This window comes from Gymnodraco acuticeps, unplaced genomic scaffold (genome assembly GCF_902827175.1).
Source record: "Gymnodraco acuticeps unplaced genomic scaffold, fGymAcu1.1, whole genome shotgun sequence".
Classification (NCBI taxonomy): domain Eukaryota; kingdom Metazoa; phylum Chordata; class Actinopteri; order Perciformes; family Bathydraconidae; genus Gymnodraco; species Gymnodraco acuticeps.
The window spans coordinates 84,079-105,624 of record NW_022992147.1 but is presented as its reverse complement, the minus strand read 5'-3'; the positions used below and the strand labels follow the sequence as shown (position 1 = coordinate 105,624).

At 41.0% G+C, this 21,546-nt stretch overlaps 1 protein-coding gene across 4 annotated transcripts in view; it reads right to left on the bottom strand.

Annotated features, from left to right (window-relative positions):
- pkn1b (protein kinase N1b) overlaps nucleotides 1-21,546 on the bottom strand; it is a 62,091-nt gene that overhangs the window by 2,140 nt on the left and 38,405 nt on the right. For 3 of the 4 annotated variants that reach the window (XM_034203930.1, XM_034203929.1, XM_034203927.1), the window contains exons 6-19: nucleotides 20,240-20,453; nucleotides 19,469-19,663; nucleotides 16,739-16,848; nucleotides 15,415-15,558; nucleotides 14,731-14,806; nucleotides 11,569-11,710; nucleotides 10,658-10,742; nucleotides 4,993-5,075; nucleotides 4,374-4,446; nucleotides 3,805-3,896; nucleotides 3,535-3,711; nucleotides 3,319-3,381; nucleotides 2,283-2,359; nucleotides 916-1,058 (exon numbers count right to left, since the gene is read on the bottom strand). In XM_034203930.1, the coding sequence (XP_034059821.1) occupies nucleotides 916-1,058; nucleotides 2,283-2,359; nucleotides 3,319-3,381; nucleotides 3,535-3,711; nucleotides 3,805-3,896; nucleotides 4,374-4,446; nucleotides 4,993-5,075; nucleotides 10,658-10,742; nucleotides 11,569-11,710; nucleotides 14,731-14,806; nucleotides 15,415-15,558; nucleotides 16,739-16,848; nucleotides 19,469-19,663; nucleotides 20,240-20,453 (1,674 nt within the window). The remainder of the gene's footprint in view (nucleotides 1-915; nucleotides 1,059-2,282; nucleotides 2,360-3,318; nucleotides 3,382-3,534; nucleotides 3,712-3,804; nucleotides 3,897-4,373; nucleotides 4,447-4,992; nucleotides 5,076-10,657; nucleotides 10,743-11,568; nucleotides 11,711-14,730; nucleotides 14,807-15,414; nucleotides 15,559-16,738; nucleotides 16,849-19,468; nucleotides 19,664-20,239; nucleotides 20,454-21,546) is intronic. The other variant, XM_034203928.1, reaches the window with a different exon arrangement.

Here is a 21,546-nt window from a genome sequence, read left to right as displayed (position 1 = left end):
CAAGAAGCATGAGATCATATATACCTGGCTGCTAAATCCTAAGAACGGTTTCAGGATTTGTATTTTGAAAATATATATTTTTTACTTTATTTATTTATTTTTATCATAACTTAGTACTTTTTTTAACATATGTAACATTAAGCTGTCTGTGGCTCTTTCCTGCTGTAACGATGGAAATGTCCCCTCTGTGGGACAATAAGGTATTCTGATTCTGATCAGTGCATGCGCTGCATCGTCCAATCAGTGAGCGATACACAGTAAGGGGGCGGGGCGAGTGTCTGAGGATTTCACCGGAGGATGGTCTGGTGGTTCCTCGATTATCGCTCCTCCGTTATCGCTCCTCGCTCCTCCGGCACAAATAAGGCCACTGGGACGGTACTCAAGATGGCGCAGACAAATCAACTTCCGGTGATACCGAGACCGAGGAGCGAGGAAATGAAAAGTAACCGAAGTGAGACGCAGCCATTGTCTAATGCTAAGCTAACCACCTGCTTGCTGTACTATGGATGAAAACACAAAATAAATCCCTTCCTCAGCATATTTGATAGACAATCAATCAATCAAAGTTTATTTATATAGCCCAATATCACAAATGTCACATCTCTCAGAGGACTTTAAAGTTTGTACAGAATATGAACACGACCCCCTCTGTCCTTGGACCCTCAAGGTAAATAGTTATTTTAAAAAAAACCTCCTCCGGGGGAATGATAATGTTTGCACAATATGAATAGCATCAGGAAATGTAATGTCTTTTTGGTGTCCAATGAGGGTATGAATGAATGATGTACTGATGTACAACAGCTGCAGTTATATAAGCATCTCCATGTATGTCCCATTTATGTTATGTCTGTGAAAAATAAATTATAAGTAAAAAAAGGAAAATAAAAAAACCCTCCTCCATCTCTGTCCTCTCACCTCCCCCACCAGCATCTCGTACACCAGCACCCCGAGCCCCCACCAGTCCACGGCTCTGGTGTACGACGTGTCCGTCAGAACCTCCGGGGCCAAAAACTCAGGGGTCCCACAGAAAGTGCTCGTCCTGTCCCCAAAACCCATTCCTGAAGAACAGAAAGTGAGAGAGTAACAAGTAAGAGACTGCACCTTAGACTAGTCGAGGGCCGGACTGGTTCAATGTTTATTGCAGAACTTATTGAAATGAACTTATTGCACATATTAAACCTGGAACTAACAAAGCTTCAATTATTGTCTATAAAAACAACATTAAATAATCAGTTGCATTCATTTCTCATGGCTCTATCTGCATCATTTCTTATGATTACATTTTTCCACAGGCCAACAACAACTTCAACAAAACTATTTCCCTCAAAGAGAAAAACAAACATGCCCTGTTGTCTCAAGAAAGAAAGTGCAGAAGGAAACATCCATGTAAACTCAGTGTGCTGCTCTGTGATACTAGTTCAAGCCAGATACTTGGCATCTCATCTTGGGTGCAAGTTCATCAATGTTTGGGCTCAGGCTCTGAGCGGAGGAAACCCTCAGGATTGAGTGAAGGTGTGCGTGCAATATACCGGCGGGCCAGATCTAATAGTAATTAGAAATGAAAGCTGCAAGCAGCGTTGAGCGGGTCTTTGACGCTCCGCAGGCTGTTGTCCGCACGTCGACGTGTCACGCAGGTGTTTTCCGGACTCGGCCGTTGGTAAACGTGGGAAGTTTCAGGCCGATCGGACAACGTACATCATCAACGTTACAGCAGTATCACAAACATTGTGTTTGATGGCGGGTGATCTGTCGCCATGGCAACAGCATTTGATGACACCCCATAATACACCTAGATGTATTGAGGGCCGGACCATTAGCCATCATCTGAAGTCTGGTGCCGTTTGGGCCATTTTCATATAGAGTAACGGCAACATCGTGTTTTTTGGCGAGCTATGTGTTGTCATGGAAACGGCATATGATGACACCCCGTAATTGACATGGAGCTGTTCAGGGCCGGACCATTCACCATCATCTGAAGTCTGGTGCCGTTTGGACAATTTTCCATTGAGTTATGATAACACCGTGTTTCATGGCGAGGGATCTTTGCCCACGTCACTGTAGGAGCGCGGGCTACCTACTATCATGACGTTCTGCGCCCACGTGACTTTCCGAACCTTTTCTGTGCTTTTGCCGGTCGTTTTCCCTGTTTTTACCTGACAAATTTGGAGTCGTTCGGATAAAGTCCCTAGGAGGAGATAATAAACGAGGAACGGACTAAATAAAATCGCGTTTTTCCAGCGCCAAATGCACACAAAATGGACACAAAAATATTAGACACTAACCTTCTTTACACAGCCCAAAGTCTGCGATCTTCACAAAGCCCTGCGTGTCCAGCAGCAGGTTGTCCAGTTTGAGATCCCTGGAAAGAAAAGGAAGAGATTTTGTCAGATATCAGGTGTTGTATCCTCTTGTACAGTGTGTAGAGTGGTGCAGGAATGACTGAATGACACAAGCTGAAGAGATGTTAACATTTTTGTTCTACCACATAAATTACGTAAGTAAATACCCCACTGGTGAATTTATAAACAGCGGTTGCTAACAAGTGTCTAAAAATCATGAGACGACTAAATGTCATCACGCCCAACATTAGCTGCCTTTAGCTTAGCGATGGTGACGTGAAGTCATGTGACCTTGCTGTAGTCCCTTTATAGCCCAACATTAGCCGCCTTTAGCTTAGCGGTGGTGACGTGAAGTCATGTGACCGTGCTGTAGTCCCTTTATATCCCAACATTAGCCGCCTTTAGCTTAGCGGTGGTGACGTGAAGTCATGTGACCGTGCTGTAGTTGCTTTATAGCCCAACATTAGCCGCCTTTAGCTTAGCAGTGGTAACGTGAAGTCATGTGACCGTGCTGTAGTTCCTTTATAGGCCAACATTAGCCGCCTTTAGCTTAGCGGTGGTGACGTGAAGTCATGTGACCGTGCTGTAGTCCCTTTATACCCTAACATTAGCCGCCTTTAGTTTAGCGGTGGTGACGTGAAGTCATGTGACTGTGCTGTAGTTCCTTTATAGCCCAACATTAGCCGCCTTTAGCTTAGCAGTGGTAACGTGAAGTCATGTGACCGTGCTGTAGTTCCTTTATAGCCCAACATTAGCCGCCTTTAGCTTAGCGGTGGTGACGTGAAGTCATGTGACCGTGCTGTAGTTCCTTTATAGCCCAACATTAGCTTTTTACTTTTGGCTTTTTTTCTGCAATAATCCAAAATCCAATGAAGAAGTCCCATTGGCTTTTTGTCAAAGGAAGCCCTTGCAATGCTAACATCCGGGTCTGCCGACATATATACGTCATCCCTGCACCGTTCTATATGCTTCTACTCACCGATACACAATCTTATGGTCGTGAAGGAACTGCAGACCCAACACTACACACGCAGAGTAGAAACTGTTGGATAAAAAACACACACAAACACACAATGAAATACTACTACACTACTACATATTGACGCCTCATACATTAATGCGTACACAGATACATGGATTCACACTCGTCTGGTTTCCTCTCTTCCACACACACACACACACACACTGGACTCACACAGCGCGAGGCTCGGAGAAGACGTCTGCGTGGATGTGCATCATGAGGTCCCCCCCCGCCGTGTACTCCATCACAAAACACACGTGCTCCGGCGTCTGGAAACATGCAAACAGGTTGACGAGGAAGGGGTGGTGCGAGCTGGTTACCGTCTCAAAGATCCGCTTCTCACACATCAGGCTGAGGAAACACAGGGGAGGGGCAGAGGTCACTGGAGTGAGATGTTATTATGGGATAGCTGAGACTGCTGGAGGTCACAGAGAGATTTGTTACCTCTCCACTTCATCCCTCGCTACGATGTCTCCCTTCTTCAGAGCTTTGATGGCATACAGAGAGCCCTTCTGTTTGTACTCTGACAGCAACACCTGGGGAGGTTTTTAATTGAGTAAATGTCAACAAATGAAAAAGACAACATGCAAGTTAATTTCTCCACATTGCCCTTTTGTTCCTACTGAAGATTTAAAACGTTAAGAACAAATACTTAAGTTTAACTGGCTGGATGATTACTGGCTATGTCTGCTATTTGGTGCTGAGCAGGTATGTAAAGTGGGTTAAGCGGGGATTTGAGAAAATGAGAAACTGCTTTCTGCTACTATTATAGCGATGAAAATAACCCAAATATGCTTTTTGGGGGGTTTCCCTTTCCTGTAGTGTGTTATATAGGTTTTTGTGCATTCAGAGCAGACTGGGCTCTGGTTTCAGACAGAGGGTGAAAAGAGGTGCTTCAGCACAGGCAGTATGAGAAAGAAATGTTTGAGTATGGAGACATGTCACAGGAGAGACACTAAATACTGACATGTCCTCTTTAAGAGTGTAAGTTTAACAAAATAAATAAAGTGTACCTTCCCAAAGTGTCCCCGGCCGAGCACTGCAACCAGTTTGAAGTCTGTGAGAGAGAGAGGGTCTCTGCTTGTTCTGAAACACAGATTATAGGCACTGCATGAAACATAATGTCATATTTAAATGTTTTTCATACACTCAACATGTACAAATGTCCTGTTTTGCAATAGGAAATGCTAATTCTGTTCATCATGTGACTCTTATAGTGATTATTCTGCATTTCCAGCAGAGCCGAGCATTTGTTATTTAGGTCAACATATGCTGTGATCCACATTAACGATGACTCAGCAGTTCTCTGCGACCACATGCTGAAAGAACAGGTTACAACACAGGAGCTGTGTGTGTGTGTGTGTGTGTGTGTGTGTGTGTGTGTGTGTGTGTGTGTGTGTGTGTGTGTGTGTACGGGGGACGGGGGTGTTGCTGGAGTCAAGATGTGTTGGCCAAGATGCAAACAGAAAGGTTCAGGTGTGCTTCCAATCTGTGTGTGTGTGTGTGTGTGTGTATATGTGTGTATATGTGTGTGTGTGTGTGCATGCATGTGTGTGCAATGTGTGCGTGTGTGTTGCTCTGCTATTGACTATATGGATGTGTGTGTGTGTGTGTGTGTGTGTGTGTGTGTACCTGCGTAAAGAGTTGTGTGACAGTGATCTGATTGGCTGCTGAGCGTGGATATCTGGTGTGGACTCGATGACGGGCGTCTGCTCCTGACGAAGAGGAAGGAGACAAATTAATACAAAATATTGTTCAGTTTTTAAATAAACAAGACGCTGAAAGGCTCATTCATGTGTTCATCTACAGGTTATTTAATATACAATAGAGAAACTACAGCTTATTCAGAATTACGTTGCTAATCTTTTAACAAATCTAGCGAAAAAGGGCTTATTTCTCCCGTTCTAGCTTCACTGCATTGGAAGGACAATAGGACAAGCAGCTTTTATCCATTGTAGACATTTTTTAAAGGAAGAATAAATTCAATTTAGCAAATGTCTGTTGACCCTCTTCCCCTTCTATTGGTCTTTTCTTATGCTTCTATTTATTTGCTTTTGCTTGGTTATTTGTATATGTTTTAAACAGATTATGATCATATGTTTTTGTTTTATTGAATTTTACCATTTTGTCCTTTTCGGTCGTACTTATGGAATTGTTTTTATCGTGTTTATTTTGAATGTTTGAACATGAAAAATAGCAAAACTAAGGAGAGAAGTGGCTTGCTGACATCTCTAACGACCTTCAGTCCAAACAGACTCGATCCCCCGCTCGCTTCTAATTAGCTCTCTCAAAAATATCAGAGTAATTAATCCCATAATACTTCGACCCCACTGAACACGCCATCTGTTCCTCTGATCCCCGACTCTCTGAGCTCAAACTGCTCTGAGGCTACGGTCTACACAATTCAAATTAAACTCACTCTATGGCCGTGAGTAACACTATGACAATAATCTATTAGACAAAAAAGAAAACGTAATCAAGAGGGCATTTTGGCGTTAGGAGGGTGCAGTGAATTGTGAAATTTAGTCTGATGATAATTCAAATTGGTCTGTTTTTAAAAAAAGTAAGGTGTAATAAACTGTGGTTACTCTCATTTAAAGGTCACCTATCATGCTATTTTTAGGCAATAGCACAGGTCTCAGATATATAAAAATAAAATAATAATAATAAAAATATATAACAAACATGTCTATGAAGTGTTTTGCTCAAAATACCAATTGCCTCATATCCCTCTGTTTCACTTCCTGTTTCAAAAGTGCTGATTTGGGTATAAAGCTTTACAAATAAAAAAGGAGGGGTCTGAGCTCATGCGGGACCCGGCAGCTACTAAATGCTGCCGTGATGAAACGCCATATCATGGATTATCAAGGATTCTCTCTGAAACAGTCTGGAGCTCAAAGACTTTCTCTCTTGCCGGTTATACCACAAGGTGAGCTCCTTTTTACTTCCTGCTTCTTCACACACATGCTCTCCAGTACAGGTTAGCTCTGAGTGTTAGCGATGCTAACGTAAACAAAGACCATATTACGTCCAAAACAGTCGGGCATTGTTTCTGATACCAACTTTCTGATAGGGCCGTGGGTCCACATTTCCGATATCACGTCATATCGGACGCAAATCTGGATCAGCTCCGTTGTAGCCCCGTTTTTAGAGATTTGGGTACGGAGGAAAAGAGAGAGGGTTTTATTTCCTGACGCTGCGTGAGTTCCCTGACACACCGGGGACACATAGTTATGTATGAAAGACATCAACAAGTTCATTTTGCATGATAGGTCCCCTTTAAGGGTGTTATTCTAGGTTGTTTTTTATCAGCTGTACTGCGTTGTGGTATCTTATTTGTTGTCGTCTTGTTTTTAGTGTCGAGATTACCCTTTTTTCTCTCTCTACATTACACTGCATTACAAATCAAGATTTTCTTTAAAAAGGAAGGTTGACCAACAGTTATTAAGTCAGAGGTTCTAAAAAAATCTGAGATATGGTAGGTTGCATGCATCCATATATTTGTAGTTTGTTTGCGTGTGGCGCAGTGGATAGAGCCTTAGTATGGGGATCAGATGGTCACAGGTTCAAACCCCACTGCAGTCAGCATGTCGTTGTGTCCCTGAGACACTTCACCCCAAATTGCTCCTGTGGGGATTGCCCACAGTATTGAGTATGTAAGTCGCTTTGGATAAAAGCCTCTAACAAGTGAAAAGTAACATGTAATGTAATGTTTTGAATAAGAGAAAGTCAGAAGGGTCAGGATTATTGCAAAAAGAAAAAGAAAATTGTAGTGAGAAACTCAAAATTCTCACTTTGAAAGTATGAAATGTTTGAGAATAATCTATCAAACACATTAAAAAATATGATCTGAAGAAAGGTTGTGTTTTAATACAAGACTAGGGGTAAAAAACTGTTCCTTTTATTGCCTTTTAATAAAATAATTTCTTTTTTCTGTATGGTGTTAGGAGTAACCATTCTCTTTTTTTATATTGAGTAACTTTGTTGATCTCAAATTGTCAAGTAGTTTTCAAGATGCCTCCTTTCTCTCTACAGTACTTCTGTTAGAGCCAGTATTTTGTTTTATTATTAGAACGGCCACCTAAGGCCACGTTTACACGGAGACGAAACGGGTTGTATCCGCTACAGTTCTCTATCATATGGACGGTTCGTTCACACGCGGCCGTAACGGAACCGCGGAAACGGAGCACTCAAATGATAACGGCTCCCAAGGTGGGTAGATCTGCGGACGAAACGCTCTGGGGGGCCAAACGGCTCCGTGTGTACGTCCTATACGATCATTTCCTGATAACGATGGAGCCCCGCCTCTCCCCACCTCTGCTGCTCACCCCTGCGTCACTGCTGATGTGTTTCGCCAACAACAATGGCGGATCACAGGGTTGCTTTCGTGCTCCAGACGCTACTGACCATGCTACAGATGTTAGTGCAAAATCTACAGCTCCTCTACCACAACGATCAGCAACAAGTGGACATGGAGAACTACATGAACTACATGTTGCTAAAATCCACCGCGGAGACTAAACAGAAGGGCAACCTTTGGCAACCATGCTCGGGGGTCTTCTTCGCTGCTTCTGGTGTATTTTTTGGCGGAAGTACAGCGCCACTTACAGGCCCGGTATATGTACTACAGCGTCTCCAGCGGGTCTCGTGTGGACGGACACGTTTCTTGAGCCGATTCCATTTGGACGGAAGACTTTTTTGATATCGACTAAGGTTAGTTTTCGTCTCCGTGCAAACGTGGCCTAATTGTGACGTCTGTAGTCAACACACTATAAAAGACTACAACTCCCACGGTGCCTCTCTAAAGTGACAGTGATGGGCAGCAACCTGCTAGAAAGACGCCGTTGAGGAACAGTTTTTAACCGTCCAATTACCCTTTAAGTTATTAAGTTATATAAGCCTTATCAAGAAAGAAAGAATACCGAAGTTGTTTGTTATATTATTTTTGCCTATTTGTTTTGAATATTGTAAAGGCCTCTTTTCTTTGTTGCATGTGTAAAAGTTTGTTATTTTATTTTGAGTAAACAATAACATCATCTAAAAACCATCGGAGGCCAATTAACTCAACTGCAAGTAATATAAAGGAAAGAAAACAAGTACAAAATGTCTGTTTAAGGCGTCTAGTGGCTTGATAGATGAACAAGGAAGGAAGCCACAACAACAACCTTTCCACTCCCCTCACTTCATCACCCTCTGCAGTTTGTGTTCTCCTCACTGGGGATACTAACACGGATTTGGCCCTTGATCAAATTAAAGCTCCCCTCCGTCCAATTATGTCTCATTAAATCTGCCTCCCTGTTCTCCGGTTCTCTAATTATTCCTCCTCCTGCCGCTCTGCCAGTGTCAGGTTTCACAGAACAGACTGGATCTCTGTTCCTGAGGCAGGTAGGAGAAACAGAGTGGTAACAGGAGAGTTAAAGATGCCCATCTCTGTAAGTCAGTAACAGGGTCCCTCATTCATACTTTCTGGACATGTCCACATCTTCATAATTATTGGACATCTATATTTGGTACGTTTTCTAAGATCTTTAGAGTAAAATGTACCCCTTCTCCTCTTGCTGCAATTTTTGCAGTCGTCCCGGACGACATTGTCCTTTCGGCCCAATTCCAAACCACGCCCTACACCCTACCCCCTACACCTACAAATTAATAACTCAAATAAAACTCCAAACATCTTTCATTGTGTAACTTTTTTGTAAAGCTCTTTTAGTTTTAAACCTATAAGCTTCTTAGTTTTTGCAACAGTCTGTAAATATACACAACTTTATAATAAAATGCACACATTTACCTTTTTCTAGACTAAACACAGGTACGATCCTAAGTTAAAAACATATGAGGCTATCATGAGGTTGTTAACATCGCAGTTTATCAGTGGATGTTTGCTGGAACTACTTGTAAACAGCTTGTTTCCTGACGGACACACACAGCGTTGACTCCGGTCAGGTAGAGACCGGTCTCCAGTCAGCACCGATGCAGACTCGCTGTTTGAGGGCTTGATAGCCCACTCCCCCTCCACACTCGTTGGTTTGGAACAGCACTTAATGTGGCAGACCCTCCACGCAAACGCGCAAACTGAGGGGTAGTGTGTAGGGGGCGGTTTGGGATTGGGCCTTCGAGACATTATTCAAACGCTGTTGCTTTTGCTTCCCTAATAGAGTGGTGCAGTGACGAGTCCTAAAACCCGGAAGTGAGTCAGCATTTCACCACTTCCGGTTCCCTCGTCTCAGAGCCAATGGGATCTCTCCATAGGATTTTGGAAAATAGCTGGAACTAAGGTCTGTGGTTGAGACACATTGAAGAGACGGATCACGTTTTGTTCTACGACATTAAATCCATCAGCAGTGATCCCACTGGTGATTTCTGAAGAGTTTACGTGTCTGAAAAACGATGGTTGTTACCAAGTGGCTGAATAGGACTACAGAAGTTGTCGAGGCCGTTGTACGTCATTACGCCGAACACGTAACACTTCTCTAAGTTTGTTTGCCCTGTTCTGCTTGAAAGCAAGTTCCTGCCTCCTGTTCAAACAAACGCTTCAACTCGTACCATCTAGAATCTGTAGTTTTGAATATGGATCTTAAGTTGGCGTGACGTTGAAGTCGTGCTGCTGTACTCGGCTGTAGTTCGTTTATAGCATGACGTTAGCATTTTGCTTCTGGCGATTAGATTTATGATTAGAAAATTATAAAAGTAGGGTAGACATGTGGAGATTATCCGACTGAACAAAACGTGCATTTATCAAACAGCTTCGTTTTCCACAGACCTTATTTCGAGCTATTTTCAAAAATCCTATGGAGAAATTCCCACTTTTTTGTCAAGGGAACCAGCAGCTTACTTCCGGGTAAATACGTCATCCCTGCACCGCTCTATTGCTAGACGACTTGTACTTATGAGGTGGAAGCAGGAGGCGTCTCCCACTCTCATGTCCAGCGGGTGACAGAACTTATGAAGTTTCTACACATGGAGAAAATAAAGTGTACTTTGGGTGGCTCCACTTGTAAATTCTATAGGACATGGCAACCATCTTTAGCGTACATGGAAAGTTTGAAACTGCCTATGCTTCCCTAACTGATTTACTATAGTCAACCATGACTAACAATTATCTCGACCTTGTTATGTCTTTTTTGTTGTTGTTGTTTTAGTTTTTTGTGCTGTGATTTAAAACGTCTGTTCGTCTATCATTTTTAAAATGTTTTTGTACTATTAGTCTTGACTTATTCTGTAGGTACATACAGTTTTGTCATGGAAACTGTATGTATTGTTTAAGAAAAAGATGCCAGATCCTCCGTCTCAGACTCACCGAAGCAGCGTCCACCTCGTCTCTCCGGTTCTCCGCTTTGGGAGGAGAGTCGCCGCCCAGACTCAGCTTCTCCACTGAGATCTCTCTGAAAACACACACAGAAACAAATCAGACTCTCTGCTGCAGGGAACAGATTAAAAGCCTTTCGCTGAAACTAACTCAACACTGTGGAGGATTAATGTGTGAGAAATGAATTCTTCATGCACAATAAGGCTTTCACTTTGCCAATTAGCAGAGGTTTTAATGTGATTACTAGATATTCAGACTATTAAATCAACTTTCTTTGCCACTATGTTGGTTTACTGTTGAAGAAATTCACTTACGGTTCTCCTGGGAATATCGTAAGTACACGTGTAAGGAAAACATTAAAATATATTGCCTTATAAAGCAGAGGCAAAAGTAATGAAAGCAACCCTAAAACAAAGGTGTTTCTTAATTTAACTTCACTTAAATATGCATAAACATATCACAGATAATTATAATTACATTTCTTTAGGATGTTTTCATATATAAAAAGGGAGGCCCCTGGGGAATGCACCCCTTTTAAAACAAATTAAAACACATCTGTTCAAAACCTTTAATAGGTAATCAATATTGTGTATTTTATATATTAATTTAAAAAAAAAATGTTTAGGAATTTATCCTGTATATTTAAAGTGTTTGAAAGTAATATCAAATGTGTTTCTTTATTATTATTATTATTATTATTAGATGCATATTATTATATATCAATAATAATTATCAATCATCTTTTATTATCATTATTATTTTCCAGCATTTTTGTTTATCTATTTTTTTCATCTTAAAGCCTAATTTCTCACCAGAGAATGGTGCCTTAATATAATAATATATAATAATTATTGTATAGTTCTTTAAATCCCTTTATTCCCCAGAGTAGCAGGCACACACACCCTGAGCTGTGTGTGTGTGTGTTGCTGGTAAAGTTGGGGGTGTATGACGGAGCGTTGCTGCCGCTGGGGATGGCGTTCCTCAGGAGGCGGACCCAGGTGGCGATGTCCACGTTCATCTGCCGGGCGCGTAGGAACGCTTTACCTGAAACACACAAGAGGAATACAAAAAGATCAATTAATGGCAGAGATGAGAAGTAGTGGAGTACAAATACTTTGTTACTGTACTTAAGTACATTTTTCTGGTATCAGTACTTTACTCCACTACTTATTTTTCTGACAACTTTTTACTTTGACTTCTTACATTTTGAACACAAATACCTGTACTTTCTACTTCTTACATGTTGAACACAAATACCTGTACTTTATACTTCTTACATGTTGAACACAAATACCTGTACTTTATACTTCTTACATGTTGAACCCAAATACCTGTACTTTCTACTTCTTACATGTTGAACCCAAATACCTGTACTTTCTACTTCTTACATGTTGAACCCAAATACCTGTACTTTCTACTTCTCACATGTTGAACTCAAATACCTGTACTTTCTACTTCTTACATGTTGAACCCAAATACCTGTACTTTCTACTTCTTACATGTTGAACCCAAATACCTGTACTTTCTACTTCTTACATGTTGAACTCAAATACCTGTACTTTCTACTTCTTACATGTTGAACTCAAATACCTGTACTTTCTACTTCTTACATGTTGAACACAAATACCTGTACTTTCTACTTCTTACATGTTGAACACAAATACCTGTACTTTCTACTTCTTACATGTTGAACACAAATACCTGTACTTTCTACTTCTTACATGTTGAACACAATACCTGTACTTTCTACTTCTTACATGTTGAACACAAATACCTGTACTTTCTACTTCTTACATTTTGAACTCAAATACCTGTACTTTCTACTTCTTACATGTTGAACACAAATACCTGTACTTTCTACTTCTTACATGTTGAACACAAATACCTGTACTTTCTACTTCTTACATGTTGAACACAAATACCTGTACTTTCTACTTCTTACATTTTAACCCAAATACCTGTACTTTCTACTTCTTACATGTTGAACACAAATACCTGTACTTTCAACTTCTTACATGTTGAACACAAATACCTGTACTTTCTACTTCTCACATTTTCCAAACAGGCTGGTTCCTTTAGTCTGAATGTGTGTTTGGTGCGTGATCATTATTATTTAGAGTCATTGCGTGCCTATTGATTTGAACACGATCCGTGTATCTCATAATTTCCTGGTCTTCTCTAAAGAAGAGGGACCAATGGAAACGTTATCATGTTGCCGTTGTTCAGCATGGAAACATTCATTAGCTAACAATGACATTATTGTTCTATTAATATAAAGGGAGGTCAGGTACTCTTTAAAACAGCTGCTAGTTATGGGTACTTTTTACTGAAGTACATTTCAAAGCCCTCTTTACTTTGACTTGAGTAAAGAAGTTTAGTCAGTACTTCTACTTTCACCAGAGTATTTTTAAACACGAGTATCTGTACTTCTACTTGAGTAAAGCATGTGTGTACTTTTGCCATCTCTGATTAATGGTCAAACATTTAAAACAGTCGTCGCTGGGGTTGAATCTGGAATCCTTAACGCGTATTAAAGACCATTACTCTATGTACCATATTATGTCTATTTGAGATGTTTACATTTTGGATTGTTTATTTCTTGTCTTTTAATTTCTCTCATGTACTATGCCTTGTATTTTTATGCTGCTGCAACGCAAACATTTCCCACATTGGGATCAATAAGGTACTTCTTATCTTATCTGCTTTCTTTCTACTATTTGATGGAGTTATCCCAGCCTGTTGGGCCTCTTCGAATCGGACAACCTACATGCAGTACTTATACTGTATATGTATTTCCTTCCTTGTTTAATGTACTCAGAAGCCACAGAGGTTGAGAGGCCAGCAGATACAGTGTTAATGGCCTGTGGTATTTTCTGGAAGTGGGATTATAAACATTAACAGAAATACAAACAGGTCATGCTGCAGCTCAGCGCTATTACATCATTAAAGCTACAGGATACTGATTTTTAGCATAAATACATCCTCTTTCTGACCTCTTCCTAATAACACACTGTGTAAGAGCCACCTCAGCACAATTTGATATTTGAGTAAAACTGTTGATGTTTGCATGACAGATATATGGTTGTTGAATATCATTTAAAGAGGCCCTATTGTGCTTTAAAGGCTTTCCTGTAGTGTGTTATATAGGTTTTTGTGGATGTTAATGGCACCACAATACATTTACATGATAAACTGAGGGGTGGGACATCTCTAAGCGGTTGACCAATCACAACAGAGCCGGCCAGCTAACCAATCAGAGCAGACTGGGCTCTGGTTTCAGACAGAGGGTGAAAAGAGGTGCTGCAGCACAGGCAGTAAGAGAAAAATAAAGAGCTTTTTGAACATTAAAGCATGGAGACATGTCAGAGTAGAGACACTACATACTGATATACACCTGAACATCAGCAGGAGAGGACTCTTTAAAGTAGAGACACTACATACTGATATACACCTGAACATCAGCAGGAGAGGACTCTTTAAAGTAGAGACACTACATACTGATATACACCTGAACCATCAGCAGGAGAGGACTCTTTAAAGTAGAGACACTACATACTGATATACCCCTGAACATCAGCAGGAGAGGACTCTTTAAAGTAGAGACACTACATACTGATATACACCTGAACATCAGCAGGAGAGGACTCTTTAAAGTAGAGACACTACATACTGATATACACCTGAACATCAGCAGGAGAGGACTCTTTAAAGTAGAGACACTACATACTGATATACACCTGAACATCAGCAGGAGAGGACTCTTTAAAGTAGAGACACTACATACTGATATACACCTGAACATCAGCAGGAGAGGACTCTTTAAAGTAGAGACACTACATACTGATATACACCTGAACATCAGCAGGAGAGGACTCTTTAAAATAATAACACTATTGGTGTATAGGTTTGTATATTATGATAAATGTGGACTATGCTAAGGTTTTGTTTCCGTCTTGTTGAATCTGTTTGTGAGTGTAATAACAACAGCAGGAACTCTAGAGGAGACACATTCCTCAGCAGAGAAACATTTTTGATAAGAGTGTGTGAAGAGTGTGTAAACTTACCGTGCTGTTTTGAGAAAACTTTTTTCTGCCTCTGGAGTCTTCGGCCTCTCTCTATTACAGGGTTGAAGAAAATCACCTGAAATAAAAACAACATGTTCAACAAAGTGTGTTTGTTTGAGTTCAAAAACAGAACTACTGTCTCTTTGTATTACCAGTGTGTTTCATGCAAATACAGGATACCCTAAGGTGTAGTAGCACTGATTCCTAAAACAATGAAATGTTTGCACTTCCTGTTCCCTCGTCTCAAAGTCATTGGTTTTCTGAATGTGTGTTTGGTTGTTATCCTGAAATAAGATCTGTGGTTAGCACAAGCTGAAGAGGTATTGACGTTTTGTTCTACGACATCAAATATGTAAGTACTAGTACGTTTCATAAACTTTTGTTTGACACAGAGTCAACCATTTTGTCGAGGGAGCCTGTAGGCCAATATTTTTTACATTTGACCTTTAATACGTTTATACAGTTTAAAAAATATATTTTTTATGTGTGTGTGAGAGTTAGTGTGTGTGTGTGTGTGTGTGTGTGTGTGTGTGTGTGTGTATATGTGAGAGTGAGTGAGTCTGTGTGTGCATGTGCATTTGTCTGTGTGTGTGTCCGTGTGTGAGTGAGTGAGTGTGTGCGTTTGTCTGTGTGAGTGCATTTCAGTGTGTGTGTGTGTGTGTGTGTGTGCGCATGTGCATGTACCTCAGCCAGCAGCACCCCCTGAGGCTCCAGCTCCAGTTGCACTCGGTGTATTTGGTTGTCCAGGAACTCCTCCAGCTTCAGATACTTCAGAGCACACAGGGAGCGGAAATCTCTCCAGTACACCGCGATCTCCATCTCCCTGGACTGATCACAACAACAAAAACAACACAACAACACACAACATGAGGGTCTGATCCATGGTGCTGCATACGTTACGGTGAATCACTGAGGCTGAATAATCTAAGGATGTTCCTAACGGTGTGAACTGACAAGGAAGTGTCAGCCATGATAAGAGAGATTTGAATTATCTACGTAATAGGAGATTAGCTTCAATGCTTCCTTTGTTATCGCCTTAAGGATACAACGGACCATCCTTTGGGAAAGGAAAGGACATAATGTAATCCCGCTATATTCGTTTGTGGCAGCAACATTTAAAGTGACCACCATTTGGCTGTTAGTGGAAATAACTGATTGTGGCCAAGAAACACAGATCATGTTACTCTGCCCATTTTACAAGTCATGCCATAACCTGCCAAGGAAACCAAAAGGAGAACTTTAATATTTGTTTATGCATGCTTCTTAGTTAACATTAAGCTGTCTTTGGCTCTTTCCTGCTGTAACAAATGTACATTTCCCCTCTGTGGGACGAATAAAGTTATTCTGATTCTGAAATGTGTAGATGCTTTTAGTCCATTAATGGAAAATGATAGTGTCGTTTTCTCATACTGATATTCTGCACAAACTGTGCTGTTGTATTTGTTGTAAAGTGTCCTTATTGCAAAGTATTTTTACTGTATGTACAGCACTTTGGCTCGACCAAAAATCATTTAAAAAATGTGCTATATAAATAAAACTTGATTTGATTTCCTTATGGCAGACTGAATAACCTCCATCAGAGTCTCCCAATGTTATTATGTATTTATTTCAACAAGGACCATGCATACAAATACATTAATCTCAGAAAAGAGAAGAGATGAATTAGGCCAGATTTGTGCTAATAGCTAATAGCATCTGCAGTCCTTAGGTAGGTACATAACAATCAACAAACACTAAAAAACATTGCACAAGTCTCCCAGTTTCAGTGAAGTCACTTTTCTCAAGTCCTGATGAACTCTCCTCTCACCTCTCCTAAACCCCATTACATTTCTCACTGAGGTTAAGGAGAGTGGTTAGGAGAAGACGATAGGACCTGTTTTTGTTGCCTATTCACAGTATGTGTGTGTGTGTGTGTGTGTGTGTGTGTGTGTGTATGTGTGTGTGTGTGTGTGTGTGTGTGTGTGTGTGTGTGTGTGTGTGTGTGTGTGTGTGTGTGCCTGAGTCTCACCCTCTCCAGGTCCAGGGTGAAGGTCTGACCCCAGGCCTGATCTCCCACCGTCTTCCAGAGCGTCTGCCCCACCACCGTGTTCTCCAGCTTCAGCACCGCGCTCACCTCAGCTGGAACACACCAGGAAATACACATAAATACATGCTGATCAGTCCATATTACAATATATTACACGGCTTGGTTGTATACTCGATTCTGATTGGTCAATTCAGAACATGTGACACATTGTTAATACAGTAGTACAGACAGCTGTCAAGGACTGACCGTTGCTAAGGAGGATCAAGAAAGAGAAAGGAAAGGAGGTGAAAAGACGGAGCGCTGGACGTCAGATAAAAGATTATTTTTTATTATTGTTTATGTTCGCACCACCAGATACCAAAGCAATAAACTTGATTCTGATTGGATACATTATCCAGCCGAAGCTTTCTGAATCTTTATTTATCCCGGGGGAATTAGATTCTGAAATGGGCCGTTACGATTGACGAGTACTTTTACTTTTGGTACTTAAAGGTCACCTATCATGCTATTTTTAGGCAATAGCATAGGTCTCAGATATATAAGAATATATAAAAAACAGGAAATGTTTTGCTCAAAATACCAGACGGATCACCCATTCTAGCCATGCCTCATATCCTTCTATTTCACTTCCTGTTTCAAAAGTGCTGATTTTATGTATAAAGCTTAAAAAAAAAAAAGAATTGATAAAAAAAAGGAGGGGGCTGAGCCAAGCCCCCAGGAAGTGCGCCGGACTCAGATGAAAATATTCGTGGTGGCCAAACGGCGGTACTACACTTCCGTTTGGTTGCCAGGCCCGGAAACTCTTTTTCCCATTGACTTACATGGGGAAAGAGTGGTCTGTAACTCGTTGGATAATTTTTTTTAAACTAAATAAACTACCCAGTATGAACACTTGTATAGCCCTTATTAAAAACATTCGTTCCTCAAGTTGTAAAAATGTGCTAATAACGTTATTCTGAGAGTTATTTCCCTCGACATTATGAACGCGCATCTAACCCACGGGACCGCGCCGCCCGGCACGTTCATGTTACGTGTCCCGACAAATCAGAGCACACTGTGCTCCCAGGGAGGGTGGGGGCTGGAGCTATTAGAGCTACAACGAGCCGTTAAATGCAGAGAGTGAAATTCAGTGAATACACGTAGTTTACAGAGATGCTGTTTGAGAAATCAATGTGAGTTGCGTTTATCTTTACCCATGGATGCACAATAAGAACGGACCCATATCGTCTTACTGCCATCCCACGGAGCTGTAATAATGGATATATTGCACATGTTTGCTGTAATTCATTATCATACTACATGGGCTGTATGATTAAATCTTGTACCGTAAATGTTGTATTAAATAAAGTTAATATTACTTATTATTATAAGTATATATATATATATATATACAGTGCAATCATTCTTTCATGCTAAATGAAGCTCTGTTGGATATCACTAGATCCTGTTACAGCGTAATATAAGTACATAACGATTGATGTGAACATTAGCATAATTACTAGCTAGCCGCTAGCTGCCGCCTCGTTATATAAAATCCATCATAATAACAATCCATTACCATGCTGTCATGAACGTGCGGTGCTGTTACGTGTACGCAAATTGACGTGCTTGATGTGAACGAGCATTTTGGTTAAAGTTGCGCATGCGCTATGAGTGCACATACGGGTACTTCTCAGGCATGCCGGGTAATCTGTGACGTTTCACTCTCTCAAAAGTTGGGCCATTTTATCATCATGCGCTAATGAGCAGCTCTCATAGGAATGAATGAGGCCCCGCCTCCTACGCTGTATCCAGTTCTTATTATACATCCATGGTCTGAGCTCATGCGGGACCCGGCAGCTACTGTCTAAACTAAATGCTGCCGTGATGAAACACCATATCATGGATTATCAAGGATTATCTCTGAAACAGTATGGAGCTCAAAGGCTTTCTCTCTTGCCGGTTATACCACAAGGTGAGTTCCTTTTTACTTCCTGCTTCTTCACACACATGCTCTCCAGTACAGGTTAGCTCTGAGTGTTAGCGATGCTAATGTAAACACCGACCATATTACGTCCAAAACAGTCGGGCATTGTTTCTGATAGCAACGTTTCTGATAGGGCCGTGGGTCCACATTTCAGATATTACGTCATATCAAATCTGGATCAGCTCCGTTGTAGCCCCGTTTTTAGAGATTTGGGTACGGAGGAAAAGAGAGAGGGTTTTATTTCTGACGCTGCGTGAGTTCCCTGAGACACATGTTTATGTATAAAAGACATCACAAAGTTCATTTTGCATGATAGGAGACCTTTAACTATATTTGGATGCCAATACTTTTGTAGAGTCAGATTTTGATTGAATGCAGGACTTTTACTTGTAACAGAGTATATTTACAATGTATTGCTACTTTTCCTCAAGTTAAACTCAGAGTACCGCAGTGTCAGGTCTAAAACCACCAGACTCGGGGACAGTTTCATCCCACAGGCCATCAGACTGTTAAACACCTGAACTTTTGAAAGGACATCCATAACATTCATCTGGCTGCAACTTAGAAATTATTTATCTAATATATCATATTCTAATTACTTGTATATAGACTCTCCTTGCAATATTTCACTATTTTATTATGTTGCACTGTTGAGGAGCCTATGACCTAAGTTTCTCATTAATATAACTACACTGTAGCTACTGTATGTACAAATGACAATAAAAGCCCCCCCCCCCCCCACTCACAGGAGAGCTCGTCGTTCTTCCCGGGGATCTTCAGGCTGAGGCTGGAGGAGCTGCGGCTGTACAGCCCGCTCAGTTTGAAGGAGGACCGTCCGTCTCCTGCAGTGAAGGAGGGGAGAGAGAGCGGAGACCCTCTGCTGCGCCCCGGGACCCCCTCCAGAAGCCCCATGCAGCCCAGCAGGTGCACCTGCAGGGTGCCTGAGGGGGGAGAACATTGAGATAAAAAGAAGTCACACAGGTATGAAAAAAGGACGACGCAGCAAAGCAGCCTGTTTCACTTGTACCATGGCCATTACATAGAAACATCTAAAAGAAGATGTGTTTTAAAAAAAATTATATAAAATCTAAAAAACATCTGAAATGAAAAAATAAAATCTACAAAATAAACACATAAAAATAATAATAAAAAAATGCAATAAACAATCAAATGTACAAAGCACAACAAAAAAATATATATATAACAAAAATATTAAATGATAAAATAAAATCTACAAAATAAATACATTAAAAAAATAATATATAATGAAAAAAATAATAATAAAAAATATAAAAAATATATAAGAGTTTAGTCAATTTGAAACCAATGAGCGGTCACTTACAATAGTTTGTCTTGCTTGAAGCAAATATATCAGTATTTTTCTTGTTGTTCTGAGATTGTATCTTTCTTACCGTATGTCACTTTGGATAAAAGCGTTAGCTAAATGAAATGTACTGTACTGTTAAACTGCGACACAGCCTCTACACCTGAAACAGTCAATATCCCCCTCTGTGTACCTGTGAGAGGGGAGGGTTTGCTCATGGTGCTGTACTGGTTCTGGACGTAGGGCGTGCTGGTGCGGGCGCTGAATGCGGAGGAGGCGGCCAGCAGCAGCTCCTCCTTGATGAGGCAGGCTTTAGGGTGGTCCTCTGGGAGGTCCTGCAGCCTCTGGTCCAGAGAGAGCCGCAGGAGGTCCAGACGCTGGGACGACTCCCCCAGACCACACTGAGCCTGCACACAGCACACAGGGACTTTCAACTTTCAATATGTATTGATCTTAATGGGGAAATGAAATGGAGAAAGCAGCCCACATGATTACAAAAGACCCCCATCACCCCAGCAACACACTGCTCTGACTCAGGCGGTACCGCAGTGTCAGGTCTAAACCCACCAGACTCGGGGACAGTTTCATCCCACAGGCCATAAGACTGTTAAACACCTGAACGTTTGAAAGCCATTACATTCAGTCTGTTGAATTACAACACAAAGAAATGCTGTCAGTAGTTTAAAGAATAAAATCAAATGTTCATTTTACTCAAACACATACCTATAAATAGTGAAACTGATAATGCTTCAATGGTCTCTTCATATTTTTCAAATGTGAATACAAGTTATTTTTTCTCCCAGCATGCCCAGTTCCTTTCAGGCAGTATCACTGTAACGTCTCTGAATATTGTGAATATGCATAAAAGATGGCCACGTTTAAGGTGATTTACTCCCGTGAATCCAAAGAGGAAACCAGAGAGTTTTAATCTGAAAACATTTCAGACTTTTTCAACAAAAACAAAAATACTATAAAAGATGTCTACTTAGAAACTAGAAAAACAATGTTGTTAGCAATACATCTAAATGTGTGCCTGTTACAGCACGTTCAAAAACATGCACATTTACATAGTCTATGTTAAAGGTGGGGTAGGTAATTTTGGAGAAACCAGCTCGAGTGCGCTAGAATTTGAAAATACACAACCGGAAGAAATCTGCCACTTCCTTACAGAGCCCCTCCTCCAACACACACGAACGCGCACATGACCAATGAGGGCATGAGATAAGTTTGTGCACAGATGGAAGGCTGACAGGCAGGTCGGCCATCCAGTTACTTTAGCCGGGCCGAGGCAGATGATTGGTCGTGCTTTTTACAGCGCCACGGCTTCCACAGATGACATTTCTTTATGGATTTGTTGTCAAAGCACTTAATATATTCATTGCTATCGGGATGTTCAGAGCATTGCATGGAATATAACAAAAAGTGTTTCTGAAGTGAATTACCCACCCCACCTTTAAGTGCTTCTTTGGTGTACCAAGGTTTTCAAGCGTCAGAGCATCA